Source organism: Hyperolius riggenbachi, chromosome 4 (assembly GCF_040937935.1).
Source record: "Hyperolius riggenbachi isolate aHypRig1 chromosome 4, aHypRig1.pri, whole genome shotgun sequence".
NCBI classification, from domain to species: domain Eukaryota; kingdom Metazoa; phylum Chordata; class Amphibia; order Anura; family Hyperoliidae; genus Hyperolius; species Hyperolius riggenbachi.
The window spans coordinates 300,244,932-300,259,686 of NC_090649.1; the positions used below are offsets into that span (position 1 = coordinate 300,244,932).

The 14,755-nt window shown below is 44.1% G+C and overlaps 1 protein-coding gene across 16 annotated transcripts in view; it reads right to left on the reverse strand.

The window, feature by feature from the left end:
- Positions 1 to 14,755, reverse strand: part of EPB41L2 (erythrocyte membrane protein band 4.1 like 2) — a 278,051-nt gene that overhangs the window by 127,979 nt on the left and 135,317 nt on the right. For all 16 annotated transcript variants that reach the window (XM_068231559.1, XM_068231555.1, XM_068231551.1 and 13 more), the window contains one exon: positions 12,276 to 12,470. In XM_068231559.1, the coding sequence (XP_068087660.1) occupies positions 12,276 to 12,470 (195 nt within the window). The remainder of the gene's footprint in view (positions 1 to 12,275; positions 12,471 to 14,755) is intronic.

Below are 14,755 nucleotides of genomic sequence, written 5' to 3' on the forward strand. Positions count from 1 at the left end.
GGGGGGAAAGCGAATTTCGCCTTTAATAGAAACAGGCCCATAGAAATGCATTGCTATGCGAATTCGCATGCAGATAATGCATGCAAAATGTGCAAGTGGAAACAGACCCTACAAGTATTAGATGCAGATGATCAGTGGGACAGCTAGGTAACGAACATTGACTAAAAAGGAAACAAAAATCCCTTTCAGGTCAGTTATCCTTTAAGACAACTATAATATGCACCAAAGACAATAGTCTTGATTTGAAAAAGCGGATATTTAGACTCCTGGGCCACTACTGCATACTCAGTCATAATTATGTAGTAGTGTTCTACCTAGGCTTTTAGCCGGGTGCTTCACCCATCTAATTCTGGTAAGCACCTAGTTGCCACTGGTTTGCCTCCTCCTTCTGTGCTGTAAACAGAGGTGAACAGAGAAGCACCGTCCCTGCATTGTCCCACTCACCCCCACAGTCGATTTCAATGCAAAAGTAGGGACCATTTCTACAGAGGGAACCTCAATGCTGGTAAATTGGTCTTGTACATTTTTGTAACCTAGCTTTTTTTTTTTTTTTTTTTTTTTTTTTGCTATTAAAATTCCCTGCTTGTTCATTTTGTACTCTTCAGGTTTAGGTGCATCTATGGGATATCTCTGCAACAACTTGAAGGGAAGAGTTAGAGTAAGGTGTAAAGTCAAGTGATTGCAGTATTGGGTTAAAAAAAAAAAAAAACACAGTTGTAGTTCTTAACTGAGGCATCAACCCACTCGTATGGACCTCCAAACATATAAACAACATCTCTGGAAGGTTAGTACAGATTAGTATGAGCAGAAAATTACCGTATTTTTCGGACTATAAGACGCTCCGGACTATAAGACGCACCTAGATTTAGAGCACAAAAACCAAGGGAAATAAAAATCTGGTGCATCCATGGTGCAGGAGCATCTTATGGACCTCCCCTCCATTATGTTCCACATGCAGCCCCCTTGTGCCTTCCTTATACCTCTTGTGTTCCCTGTGTCCAGTGACTCCCTGTGTCCAGTGTCCCCTGTGTTCAGTGTCCTTGTGTGTCTAGTGACTCCTGTGTTTAGAGACCCCTGTGCCCTCCTGTGTCTAGCGACCCATGTCCTCCTGTGTCCAGTGACCCCTGTGTTCAGTGACCCCTGTGTCCAGCGACCCATGTCCTCCTGTGTCCAGTGACTCCTGTGTCCAGTGACCCCGTGTCCTCCTGTGTCCAGTGACCCCTGTGTCCTGTGTCCAGTGGCCCCTGTGTCTTTCTGTGTCCAATGACCCCTGTGTCTCCCATGTTCAGTGCCTCCTGGGTCCAGTGTCCCCCTATGTCCAGTGATCCCCCCCTCTTTCCCTGTGCGCTCCAATGTCCTGTTCCTATGGCCGGTCTCTGTCCCCATGCACATACTTACGCTGCAGCCGGAGACGCTTCAGGTACCTTTAAGTGCCTTGAGCCATCAGATCAATGTGAGGCAGGAAAACTCCGACACCCCGCCTGGTCCACTGCAATGCCGATTTCCACATGCCTGCCGCTCCAGCTGAAAGTTCTCCGTTCTCCCCACTGTCCTGCCTGCACGCGGAATGAAGAGGCGCCAGCAATGCATTACACAGTTTCACTTCCGATGTATACGCAGTACAACTACCAATCAGTCGGGGGGCGCTGCCCCGGACCGCCTATCACAGCGCTCGCTGCTTCCTGCTCAGATGCCGTGCAGTAAATGGCCACAATGGTCCCACCCTCAAGACCATCGCTGCTTGTAATAAAACAAGCAGGAAGCAGCGAGCGCTGTGATAGGCGGTCAGGGGCAGCGCCCTCCGCCTGATTGGTAGTTGTACTGCGTATACATCGGAAGTGTAACTGTGTGATTCATTGCGGGCGCCTCTTCATTACACGTGCAGGCAGGACAGTGGGGAGAACGGGGAACTTTCAGCTGAAGCGGTGGGCATGTGGAAATCGGCATTGCAGTGGACCAGGCAGGGTGTCAGAGCTTTTCTGCCTCACATAGATCTGCTGGCTCAAGGCACTGAAAGGTACCTGAAGCGTCTCCGGCTGCAGTGTGGATGCCTCTCTTTGCAGATTCGCCCGCATTGGGCTTCCTGGTTCTCCTCCCGCACCGTGTACTGAGACCTGGTACGCTGGGGAGCCTGCGGACACATTTAGACTGGTGCATTCAAACTATAATAAGACGCAGGGACTTTTTCTCCCCACTTTTGGGGGAGAAAAAGTGCGTCTTATAGTCCGAAAAATACGGTACATTGTAATCATGTGCAAGTACGTTAAAGAGACACTGAAGTGAAAAAAAAAAATGATATTATGATTTGTATGTGTAGTACAGCTAAGAAATAAAACATTAAGATCAGATACATCAGTCTAATTGTTTCCAGTACAGGAAGAGTTAAGAAACTCCAGTTATCTCTATGCAAAAAAGCCATTAAGCTCTACGACTTTCAAAGTCGTGGAGAGGGCTGTCTTCTGACTTTTATCATCTCAACAGTAAGTGAACAGTTTTCTTTTTATCTGCCAGAGGAGAGGTCATTAGTTCACAGACTGCTCTGAAAGAATCATTTTGAATGCTGAGTGTTGTGTAATCTGCACATATTACAGAATGATGCAATGTTATAAAAAACACTATATACCTGAAAATAAAAATATGAGAATATTTTCTTTGCTGCTAATCTTCTAGTAATTATTCATAGTACACAACCAATTCATTATATCATTTTTTTCCGCTTCAGTGTCTCTTTAAGTACAGCTGCACTTTGATAATGTGTAGTGATAAAATGTTTTCATAATATTTATTAAACATATTTCAAATGCCAAGCTAGGTTTTTCTTTTCTATTGCATACAACTGACCCCAGATAAATGAGCGCTTTCTGCTGCACAGATTGCGATGGTACGGAGAGGAGCATGAAGCGAGAATCATTGTGCAAGCTCCTGATCATACTACTGCCTATAAAGACAGACAGAACTTCTGATCCTTTCTCAATTCATCCAAAGCTAAAAGAAGAAAAAAAAAATGAAAGATACTGGCTTCAGATAAAGTTTAAACTCTGCTCTTGAGGAATCCTACACATCTGTCTCGCCATTTATGCTATTCACCCAACTCATACAAAAATATAACATTTTGTTGTGTGCCAACACAGAAAGTTGCATTCAATGCTTATTCTGCCATGCTCAGCAGACTTCATGAGACACCCATTCCTGTAAAATAAGCCTCTTCGTTCCTGTGTAGGCCATTCTGACACTACAGCCATTGTGCGCTTAGCTGACAAGAATAAAAATATTACAATGGAACAAAAAGGGAAATTGCTTTTGGTGACTATGAAAGGGTGTTCAAAATATTTCACAGTTTTTGTTCCAGTAAGTCTCCAAGACTGACTGGTTATTAAACCAAAGTTCAAGTGCCAAGTGTGACCATCAGCATCTGTTCAAGTACAGAAACTGGATTAACTTGCTTTCCGTTATCTGACCTGTAACGAAAATAACGGAATAAAAATATATTTTTTTTAACAATGTTAATTAGTCATTGTTTGCACATTGTAAAATCTTTCCTCCCCCTGATTTAGTCTTTGACACTTATCACAGGCAGCAACATCTTTAGTATTGGCAGGTGATCTGTGCAGAATGTTTCTGAGAACTCCGAAGCCAGTACAAAATATACCTGGTCTCCCATAATGCTCTGCGGTGATAATTCCGCATATCTAATTAGCCTAGGCTAAGCATCACCTGGCGGATGGAGTTACATATAATATAGAGCAATATATAGATATAGGAAGTGTTTCTGATGCTGAAACCCAGAAAATGACTAAAAGTGGGTATCCTGAATAATTTACTACATTCGACTAAATGTCGCTACAGTAATTCTTTAAGCACACAGTTACAATGCATTCTAGAGTTCAAAGTGAAACTCCAATATTGCTGAGAAAAAGGCATTCCTTTTGGTTTAACAGGGGATTAACAGAAAAAAAATATATATTTTAGGTTGCTATGCAATTTCCTTCTGAGTTCCCCGTTTTAACGTAATTTTCCCATTCAATTTAGTAACAAAAAAAAAAAAAATTGCAAGCAGAGTGGCAAATTTAGAAATTGCACAAACAAATATAAAAATGGAAGGTAAAATTAGCAAAAAACGCAATGCTGTGTGTTTTTTGTGTTGTTTTGGAAATCGGCCCTAAAAAGCTCTAATTTCTGTCAGGAGGCTTCCTCACTATAAATCACAACTGATCCAACACAGAACATAGGCTGCCAATCCAAGTAGAATTTCAATGCCATTAATCATTTGACAAACTAGTTTACAGGAAATGTCTACCACTCTAGGTTATCTATGCTGTTCCATAATAGTCCATTATTAATAAGGAATGCTACCCAAAAGTATCCCATGAAACATCTACATTCTTCAGTATTGGCCTTCCCAAATGACTACTGACACCCTTCAGCAAGAGCAGACCGAGTGTTGCACTGACCTACACAAATCTTAGGTTTTTAATACCATCTTACATGTTTATGCCATCCTACAGTGAGTTAGAAGTACCTTCACTCCCTGACAGGATAAGCTGCAAGTAGTACAGCATTCACTATTATGAGCATAATTAGGTATTATTATACCATTCAGTGTTTTAGACTTTGACTTGCTGCAAGTGACATTTACCAGCTGGGCAGTGGATTGTAAAGGGTGTTGGAGAGAGTCTTCAGCTGCAAAACACTGGTGAATTTTTCAGTTGTTAAACTTGTTTATAACTGTTAATGTTAAGTAGCATACACACATTGAATTTTGATTGGCTGAAGATTGGCCAATTGACCACGTCTATGTAGTATAAGGGCCAACAGATTTCGATTACTATATGAACAGATTGCATAGTACTGTGATTAAACCGCGCATGCGCAGTACTGTCACGCCGGCTGCCGTGATGACGTCAGATGTGACGTATCAGGAAGAAGGAGCCAGACACTCGGGCCCAGTGTCGCCGTGGAGCCATTTCTTAGGAGAAGCCAGGCCTTGGGAGAAGAGTCAGATGGACGCCGTGGGACCTCCCGACCTATGGTGGGCTGCAGAAAGCCCCACGTGAGTACCAATTTTGTTTTATTTAGAGCTCGGAGTCGGTTTAACTTTTTCAGTCAGAGATAGGAAAATAGGAACACAGCATATTTACTTGTGTGCTTTACACAGCACATACACATGTGAATCTCATAATGTCACATTGGTATGGCTTTTAACCACTTGAGGACCGTGGGCTTTACCCCCCTTAAGGACAAGGCACTTTTTTTCCATTCAGACCACTGCAGCTTTCACGGTTTATTGCTCGCTCATACAACCTACCACCTAAATGAATTTTGGCTCCTTTTCTTGTCACTAATAAAGCTTTCTTTTGGTGCTATTTGATTGCTCCTGCGATTTTTACTTTTTATTATATTCATCAAAAAAGACATGAATTTTGGCAAAAAAATGATTTTTTTAACTTTCTGTGCTGACATTTTTCAAATAAAGTAAAATTTCTGTATACATGCGGCGCGAAAAATGTGGACAAACATGTTTTTGATTAAAAAAAACCCATTCAGTGTATATTTATTGGTTTGGGTAAAAGTTATAGCGTTTACAAACTATGGTGCAAAAAGTGAATTTTCCCATTTTCAAGCATCTATGACTTTTCTGACCCCCTGTCATATTTCATGAGGGGCTAGAATTCCAGGATAGTATAAATACCCCCCAAATGACCCCATTTTGGAAAGAAGACATCCCAAAGTATTCACTGAGAGGCATAGTGAGTTCATAGAAGATGATATTTTTTGTCACAAGTAAGCGGAAAATGACACTTTGTGACCAAAAAAAAAAAAAAAAAAAAAAAAAAAGTTTCCATTTCTTCTAACTTGCGACAAAAAAAAAAAAAAAATGAAATCTGCCACGGACTCACCATGCCCCTCTCTGAATACCTTGTGTCTTCTTTCCAAAATGGGGTCATTTGTGGGGTGTGTTTACTGTTCTCGCATTTTGGGGGGTGCTAATTTGTAAGCACCCCTGTAAAGCCTAAAGGTGCTCATTGGACTTTGGGCCCCTTAGCGCAGTTAGGCTGCAAAAAAGTGCCACACATGTGGTATTGCCGTACTCAGTAGAAGTAGTATAATGTGTGTTGGGGTGTATTTTTACACATACCCATGCTGGGTGGGAGAAATACCTCTGTAAATGACAATCTTTTGATTTTTTTTACACACAATTGTCCATTTACAGAGTTATTTCTCCCACCGAGCATGGGTATGTGTAAAAATACACCCCAAAACACATTGTACTACTTCTCCCGAGTACGGCGATACCACATGTGTGGCACTTTTTTGCACCCTAACTGCGCTAAGGGGCCCAAAGTCAAATGAGTACCTTTAGGATTTCACAGGTCATTTTTGTTTCAAGACTACTCCTCACGGTTTAGGGCCCCTAAAATGCCAGGGCAGTATAGGAACCCCACTAATGACCCCATTTTAGAAAGAAGACACCCCAAGGTATTCCGTTAGGAGTATGGTGAGTTCATAGAAGTTTTTATTTTTTTGTCACAAATTAGCGGAAAATGATTTTAATTGTTTTTTTTTCACAAAGTGTCATTTTCCGCTAACTTGTGACAAAAAATAAAATCTTCTATGAACTCACCATGCTCCTAACGGAATACCTTGGGGTGTCTTCTTTCTAGAATGGGGTCATTTGTGGGGTTCCTATACTGCCCTGGCATTTTAGGGGCCCTAAACCATGAGGAGTAGTCTTGAAACCAAATGTCGCAAAATGACCTGTGAAATCCTAAAGGAACTCATTGGACTTTGGGCCCCTTACTTAGCGTACTTAGGGTGTAAAAAAGTGCCACACATGTGGTACCGCCGTACTCAGGAGAAGTAGTATAATGTGTTTTAGGGTGTATTCTTACACATACCCATGCTGGGTGGGAGAAATATCTCTGTAAATGACAATTGTTTGATTTTTTTTTTTACACACAATTGTCCATTTACAGAGAGATTTCTCCCACCCAGCATGGGTATGTGTAAAAATACACCCCAAAACACATACTACTTTTCCTGAGTACGGCGGTACCACATGTGTGACACTTTTTTGCAGCCTAGGTGCGCTAAGGGGCCCAACGTCCTATTCACAGGTCATTTTGAGGCATTTGTTTTCTAGACTACTCCTCACGGTTTAGGGCCCCTAAAATGCCAGGGCAGTATAGGAACCCCACAAGTGACCCCATTTTAGAAAGAAGACACCCCAAGGTATTCTGTTAGGTGTATGGCGAGTTCATAGAAGATTTTATTTTTTGTCACAAGTTAGTGAAAAATGACACTTTGTGAAAAAAAAAAAAAAATCAATTTCCGCTAACTTTTGCCAAAAAATAAAATCTTCTATGAACTAGTCATACACCTAACAGAATACCTTGGGGGTGTCTTTTTTTCTAAAATGGGGTCACTTGTGGGGTTCCTATACCACCCTGGCATTTTACAGGCCCAAAACCGTGAGTAGTCTGGAAACCAAATGTCTCAAAATGACTATTCAGGGGTAAAGGCATCTGCAAATTTTGATGACAGGTGGTCTATGAGAGGGCGAATTTTGTGGAACCGGTCATAAGCAGGGTGGCCTTTTAGATGACAGGTTGTATTGGGCCTGATCTGATGGATAGGAGTGCTAGGGGGGTTACAGGAGGTGATTGATGGGTGTCTCAGGGGGTGGTTAGAGGGGAAAAATAGATGCAATCAATGCACTGGGGAGGTGATCAGAAGGGGGTCTGAGGGGGATCTGAGGGTTTGGCCGAGTGATCAGGAGCCCACACGGGGCAAATTAGGGCCTGATCTGATGGGTAGGTGTGCTAGGGGGTGACAGGAGGTGATTGATGGGTGTCTCAAGGTGTGATTAGAGGGGGGAATGGATGCAAGCAATGCACTGGTGAGGTGATCAGGGCTGGGGTCTGAGGGTGTAGGCGGGTGATTGAGTGCCCTAGGGGCAGATAGGGGTCTAATCTGATGGGTAGCAGTGACAGGGGGTGATTGATGGGTAATTAGTGGGCGTTTAGGGTAGAGAACAGATGTAAACACTGCACTTGGAAGGTGATCTGACGTCGGATGTGCGGGCGATCTATTGGTGTGGGTGGGTGATCAGATTGCCCGCAAGGGGCAGGTTAGGGGCTGATTGATGGGTGGCAGTGACAGGGGGTGATTGATGGTTGGCAGTGACAGGGGGTGATTGACGGGTGATTGACAGGTGATCAGTGGGTGATTACAGGGAAGCACAGATGTAAATATTGCACTGGCGAATTGATAAGGGGGGGGGGGGGGTCGGGGTCTGAGGGCAATCTGAGCGTGTAGGCAGGTGATTGGGTGCCTGCAAGGGGCAGATTAGGGTCTGATCTGATGGGTAACAGTGACAGGTGGTGATAGGGGGTGATTGATGGGTAATTAGTGGGTGTTTAGGGTAGATAACAGATGTTAACACTGCACTTGGGAGGTGATCTGACGTCAGATCTGCGGGCGATCTATTGGTGTGGGTGGGTGATCAGATTGCCCGCAAGGGGCAGGTTAGGGGCTGATTGATGGGTGGCAGTGACAGGGGGTGATTGATGGGTGATTGACAGGTGATCAGGGGGATAGATGCATACAGTACACAGGGGGAGGGGGGTGTCGGGGGGGGGGGGGGGTGAATAAAAAAAATAGTGTTAACAGATAGTGACAGGGAGTGATTGATGGGTGATTAGGGGGGTGATTGGGTGCAAACAGGGGTCTGGGGGGTGAGCAGGGGGGGGGGGGTCTGAGGGGTGCTGTGGGCGATCTGGGGCAGGGGGAGGTAAAATCAGTGTGCTTGGGTGCGACATAGGGTGGCTGCAGCCTGCCCTGGTGGTCCCTCGGACATTGGGACCACCAGGGCAGGAGGCAGCCTGTATAATACACTTTGTAAACATTACAAAGTGTATTATACACTTTGTATGCCGCGATCCGGGTGTTAGTAACCCGCCGGCACTTCCGAACGGCTGGCGGGTTACAGCGCGAGGTGGGCGGAGCCAGTCCCCGGCGGCCGATCGCGTCACTAATGACGCGATCGCGCCGCCCATGCCCCTACAAGGACCGCCGCCATTGTCAATACGGCGGTCCTTGCGGGGTCGACTTGCCGGCCGCCAATTGTCTATACGGCGGTCGGGAAGTGGTTAAAGAGAACCAGAGACGAAGCACCCTCATGTATTTGACTACATTTATCAGTTGGAACATGACAGTAAACACCTACCCTGCTTTTAGTTTCATCCTATTCTACTCAATTTGCCTGTTATCAGCTCTGATAAGAAGCTCTGAAACAAGACAAGTGTGGTTGCTGTGTGATATGTGTAGTCATTATTATCTATGCAGTTTCATTCCTATGGGAGACACTTCCTACAAGCAGCCACACAGCATACCAGAATAAGGAAAGCACACAGAGGAAAGGCTGCAGCAGCCCTGCTTGTCTATAGTTTCATAAAGCCTAGATAGCACATCCAGAACAAACCCCGGAAGCAGAAGGGATATGAGCTGGTGGCCATATTGGATTTTTCCTGGAGCAATGATGGATAAAAAAACACTCAAAAAAGGCACACCTGAGCAGTGAAATTATCAGGTAGAGCATTTATTCTTTACAAGCTATCTATTGATATGTTTATTTTGTGTGAAACATTCATCTCTGGCTCCCTTTAAGCTGTTCTAAGCAGGTCTTCCACAAACATGCACTCTAAACAGAAGATATTTACTGTACATACTAGTAATACCATTATGAAAAGAACAAAAAAAATGCTTTGTATTGTCAGCATTAAAGGGAAAAAAATCTATACCAAATAGTGACTCTCAAAATAATTCATAACACATTTGGGAGGCTGTGAGTTAAATGTGTAAATACAGCTTCACAATCTCTTCCTCAGTGTAGCACAGAATGTAGCCATTTCCTTGGGGTGCACAACAAATGGTCTTGAACTGTAAGCAGCCATGAAACTAGTGTCAGCTTGAATCTGCATCAGTTGTTCAGACATGCCTAACTAAAATATGGCCATGCAAGGCAGTCTTAATGCTTTCTCCAATAAAATATTTATTTTAGCAGTATGCAAGCACAGTGCAAGGGGACAAAAGCAAAAACATCAAGCTGCTTTCTAGGTCATTAGACTTTAGGTTGTCATTATAATGAGATGGCACAATTGCCTGCTTCCAGGTGAGTAAACTGCATATGAAGCACTAGAAGGAAATGCATAAAAAATAGGTCACTGGTTGTTTCCTTGACAATGCTGTTTTTTCTCATCCTATTACACCAAAATGAAACTCCTGCACAACCTAAAACTGACATTTCACATTATGCTGCACGAAACATGTGAGATCACAAGAATCCCTTACCAAGGATAGGTGACACAAAAAGACACTTAAACAGCATATTCTTCTCCTGTGGTAATTTGCCATGACAGAAAAACGCAGCTCCACGCCAGGTTCAGAGAACGTTCATGCTTACAGTGGATTACACAATCTTCTCCTTCGTTTTCTTAAGCGGGTCAGTGAGCTTTAACATTTTAAAAGTGCAGCCACCATTTGGGAAATTAACCAAATGTTTGTTTTAAGCATTCTTTGATGCTCTAACTCAGGGGTGCCCACACTTTTTCGGTTTGCGAGCTACTTTAAAATTTGCCGAGTCCAGGAGATCTACCAACATTTAGGTAGCTAGGTATACATGTCTTCGGTATAGGTAGATAGGTGTAGTAGGGGCATTCAGTATAGGAAGCCAGGTATAGTGTAGTTAGGTATAGGTGCCTTCAGTACATGTAGCTAAGTGTAGGTGCCTTCAGTATAGGTAGCCAGGTATAGTGTAGTTAGGTGTAGGTGTCTTCAGTATAGTTAGCCAGGTCTAGTGTAGTTAGGCATAGGTGCCTTCAGTATAGGTAGCCAGGTATAGTGTAATTAGGAGTGGGTGCCTTCAGTATAGTTAGCCAGGTATAGTGTAGTTAGGTGTGGGGGCCTTCAGTATATAGTTAGCCAGGTATAGTGTAGTTAGGCGTAGGTGCCACTTACCTCCCTCCAGTTTCAGCGGCAGTGTCTGGGGCTCCTCCTGGTCTCCCCTCCTTCAGCCACGCTGGCTAGAGTGCAGATGGGCACTCTAATGAAGACTCCGGCGAGCGAAGGGGGCAGCGTGTATTGATGCATTGCGCCCAGCGCCGTCCCCAGCTATGACGTTGTGGCGTCCTCTCCCGCTGTACCGCCTCTCTCCTCTCCACCTCTTCCGATTGGACAGCTGCCAGCCGCAAAATTTAACATGACGTGGCCGTTCTACCAAATAGGCGGTCGATCGCGATCGACCTATTGGGCACCCCTGCTCTAACTGTATTTTACAGCTTTACAGACTCTGAATGATGCACAATAGCCCCCTTTGCTGAGGAAACACATCTGAACCAAAGACAATGGCATTGACTTACAGTAAAGGTGCAAAGAAATTCGGAGCTACCAATCAGCCTTTACCTGTGAAATGAAACAGCTAGTTGCCATGTGCTAACTCTGCCCCCTTCTGCTCCAGTCTCCTCTGCACTCCTCTTTATGAATGGTAAGCATTGCGTAGGAATGGGATTTTGCCTGTATAAGGCTGGATTATGCAAATGATGTGTGCAAATTTATGCAGTTTGAAAACAGATCAATCAAATCCAGCCAAGGTTGTACTCGACTGGCCCATTTCCAAGCTGCATAAATTTGTGTAGAAATTCTGCACAATTCTGCATCAACTCAGAACTATTAGCATCACACTGATCATCCCTAGTGTTGAGCAGAAAATTATCCTAACTTGCACAACTGGATTAAAGCAGCAAGTGGCAACTATTTTAAGAAGATGAAAGCTATCATGCTGATTAATCTGGGAGCATGGATCGGTAAACCAGCACTGTATTAACCATTCAGAAATAGGATAGCTCCAACTTACCCATTTCTAGTAAGGCTGAGGCCCTGTTTACAGTGGTACAGTGTAATGGCCGCTTTGTAATGAGGCTTACCACAGTGCAATGCACCACCTATGCGATGTTCAGAGTGTGGCGGTTGTGTTGCCATAACAGTGCTAACAGTAAAAGTAAAGCATACTTTTCATTGACTGTATGCTTCACTGTACCTGACGCAATGTGAATATACCGTGCAGCGCCATGGACCTAAACTGTTGCGCCCCTGCTGTCACAGGGAATGCAATGCAATGGCCACCGTGAATGCTCAAGAACTGCCATTAAAAAATTCACTGTGAAAAAATTGCTTATAAAAAAAATAAAAATAAAATAGATTTGATATATTCTGCATACCTCAATATCACAGGTGTATTCAGTTTTATCCAACAAGGTTACTCTGCATGGTACAGTTTTTACTTTTTTGGGGGATTTGTAAGAACTCGCTTTCTTGGCTTCAACAGAATGACTTTCTGTTATCTTTTTTTCGTTCTCCTTTTTCACCACTTCAACCTTTTCAGTTTCTACTTCTCTACTTTCCTCTTCAGAAGGCTGCAACAAAAACAAGGTTTATTTAGAGCTAAAGAAATAACCAAACAAAACACACACAGAACGATACATTAAAAATAAAAAAGAGGTATACACACAGTATCTCACAAAAGTGAGTGTACCTCTCACAATTTTATTATATCTTTCCATGAGACAGCACTGATTTTACACTTTTAAGCCTGATGCAGTAAACTCTGGTAAAGTTGCAGTACGCAGGAAGTGCACAGCAACTTCACCGCTATTAGCACATGGGGAGCGTCGGCCATTAACACAAGTTCCATGTGCATTACCACAGTAATCCCTCTAAACCTAAAGGTCACTTTGCTGAGACCACTAAAAAAGTTAAAGGACAACTGAAGTGAGAGGGTTATGGAGGCTGCCACATTGTTTTCCTTTTGGCTGGGTGCACACATGAAAGGCTGCGTTTTATGTTAATGTGTGCGTTTTCACCGCATTTTTGGTGAGTTTCCAATGCGTTTTAATGCATTTGCGGTTCACATATACAAAACTCATATTTGTTTTGTATGCGTTTTCCATGCATTTTTTATATTTCCATTTATGCAAATCACTAGGAAGACAACAGGAAGCAGAAATTTGGCAAAAAAAAATATATATACCGTATTTTCCGACGTATAAGATGCTCCGGAATATAAGACGCATCCAGGTTTAGAAGGCAAAAACCAGGGAAAAAAAATATATAAACAACCTGGTCCGTCCATATTCCAGGAGCGTCTTGTAGAGGTTCTCACCCAATGATTGTGTCCCCCATGTGTCCCTTCTGATCCAATTGTGTCACCCCCCAGTGTCTCTCACTCCCCTGTGTATGCTGCGCTGCCCCACATGTTCCTGTTGCCCCACCTTGTATGCTGTGCTGCCCCCACCTTGTATGCTGCGCTGCCCCCTCCATATATGCTGTGCAGCTCCCTCCGTGTACTGTATGTTGCTTCCCCCTCTATGTATACTGCTGCTGCTTTTCAATATATACTGCACTGCCCAACCCCGGCCCCTGCGTAAATGCTGCACTGTCCGTATGCCCGCATGTTTCTCTGCCCCCCCCCCCCCATAAGGATAAAGTATCGGCATTGGCCCCCTCAATGTATTCGGCGCTGCCCCGTCCCCGTGTGAATGCTTCGCTGCCCCCCTGTATAAGGATAAACTATCGGCAAAAGCGGCTCACTTCCTAAGTTCCCGCAGTAACAGCTGACCTATTGTGTGCTGCGTGGCTCCCCGTAGTGAAAGTTTCTGCTGATGACGCGAACAGCAGAAACTTTCACTACGGGGAGCCACGCAGGACACAAAAGGTCAGCTGTTATTGCGGGAACTTTGAAGGAGGTGAGACGCTTATGCCGAAACTTTATCCTTATACAGGGGGGGGGGGGGGGGGGGGCAGCGCAGCATTCATGTGGGGAGGGGGCAGCGCAGCATTCACGTGGGGAGGGGGCAGCGCCAAATACATTGAGTGGGCTACTGCCGAGAAAAATGCATACCATTGTGCTTCCATTGACTTTCATTATGTGCGTTTTTGATGCATCTATGAATATTATGCAACAAAAGCAGCATTTAAAAAAAAAACCACGGGTTTGAAAACTCATACGCATTTTTTTTAAATGCGTTTTTTCCTGCGGCCCATAGACTTCCATTAGTGAACAAGACGCAGCGTTTTAGGCAACGCTAGCGTTTCTGATGTGTGCACCTAGCCTTCAAGAAATACCAGCTGCCTGGCTATCCTGCTGATCCTCTGCCTAGAAAATTGAGGAATGTGCCACCACTCATCTGGTCTAATGTGAAAAAATATTTTATTGGTACAAAAAGTGCTGGGAGAATAATCTAAAACCACTTAAAAATGGAGCGCCCCCACACACTCAAGCTCACTGCAGCACCACACAGCCTCTTCACCACTCATACCAGGTACCGGTACCAAGAGTCTCAATAACTCCTATGGGTGTCAGTGGGTTAATTGTGTAATTCGCAGCAGTCTTGGTACGTCCTGTAAGGCTTATAATTCAGGGTACAATCCACATCAGAACAAACTTCAGGCGGCAGAAAAACAAAGGTAATCTTCACCTGTCTTCACAAGAGTTACCCAGTCAGAGTCTTACCGCCTTCTTTCGTGAAGTTGCTTTCTGCCGGTAGGTCACACCGATCTCCTTTATCTCATCCCAGTGTATCCGGTCTTGAGATCTGTTTAGGGTCCCAGGTCGACTCCCAGCGTGCACGCTTTAACAGAGTACCTCCCGAGTAGCCAGGACGTCGGAGCACTCTACAAGCCAATGCGGGTATCAGGCCCC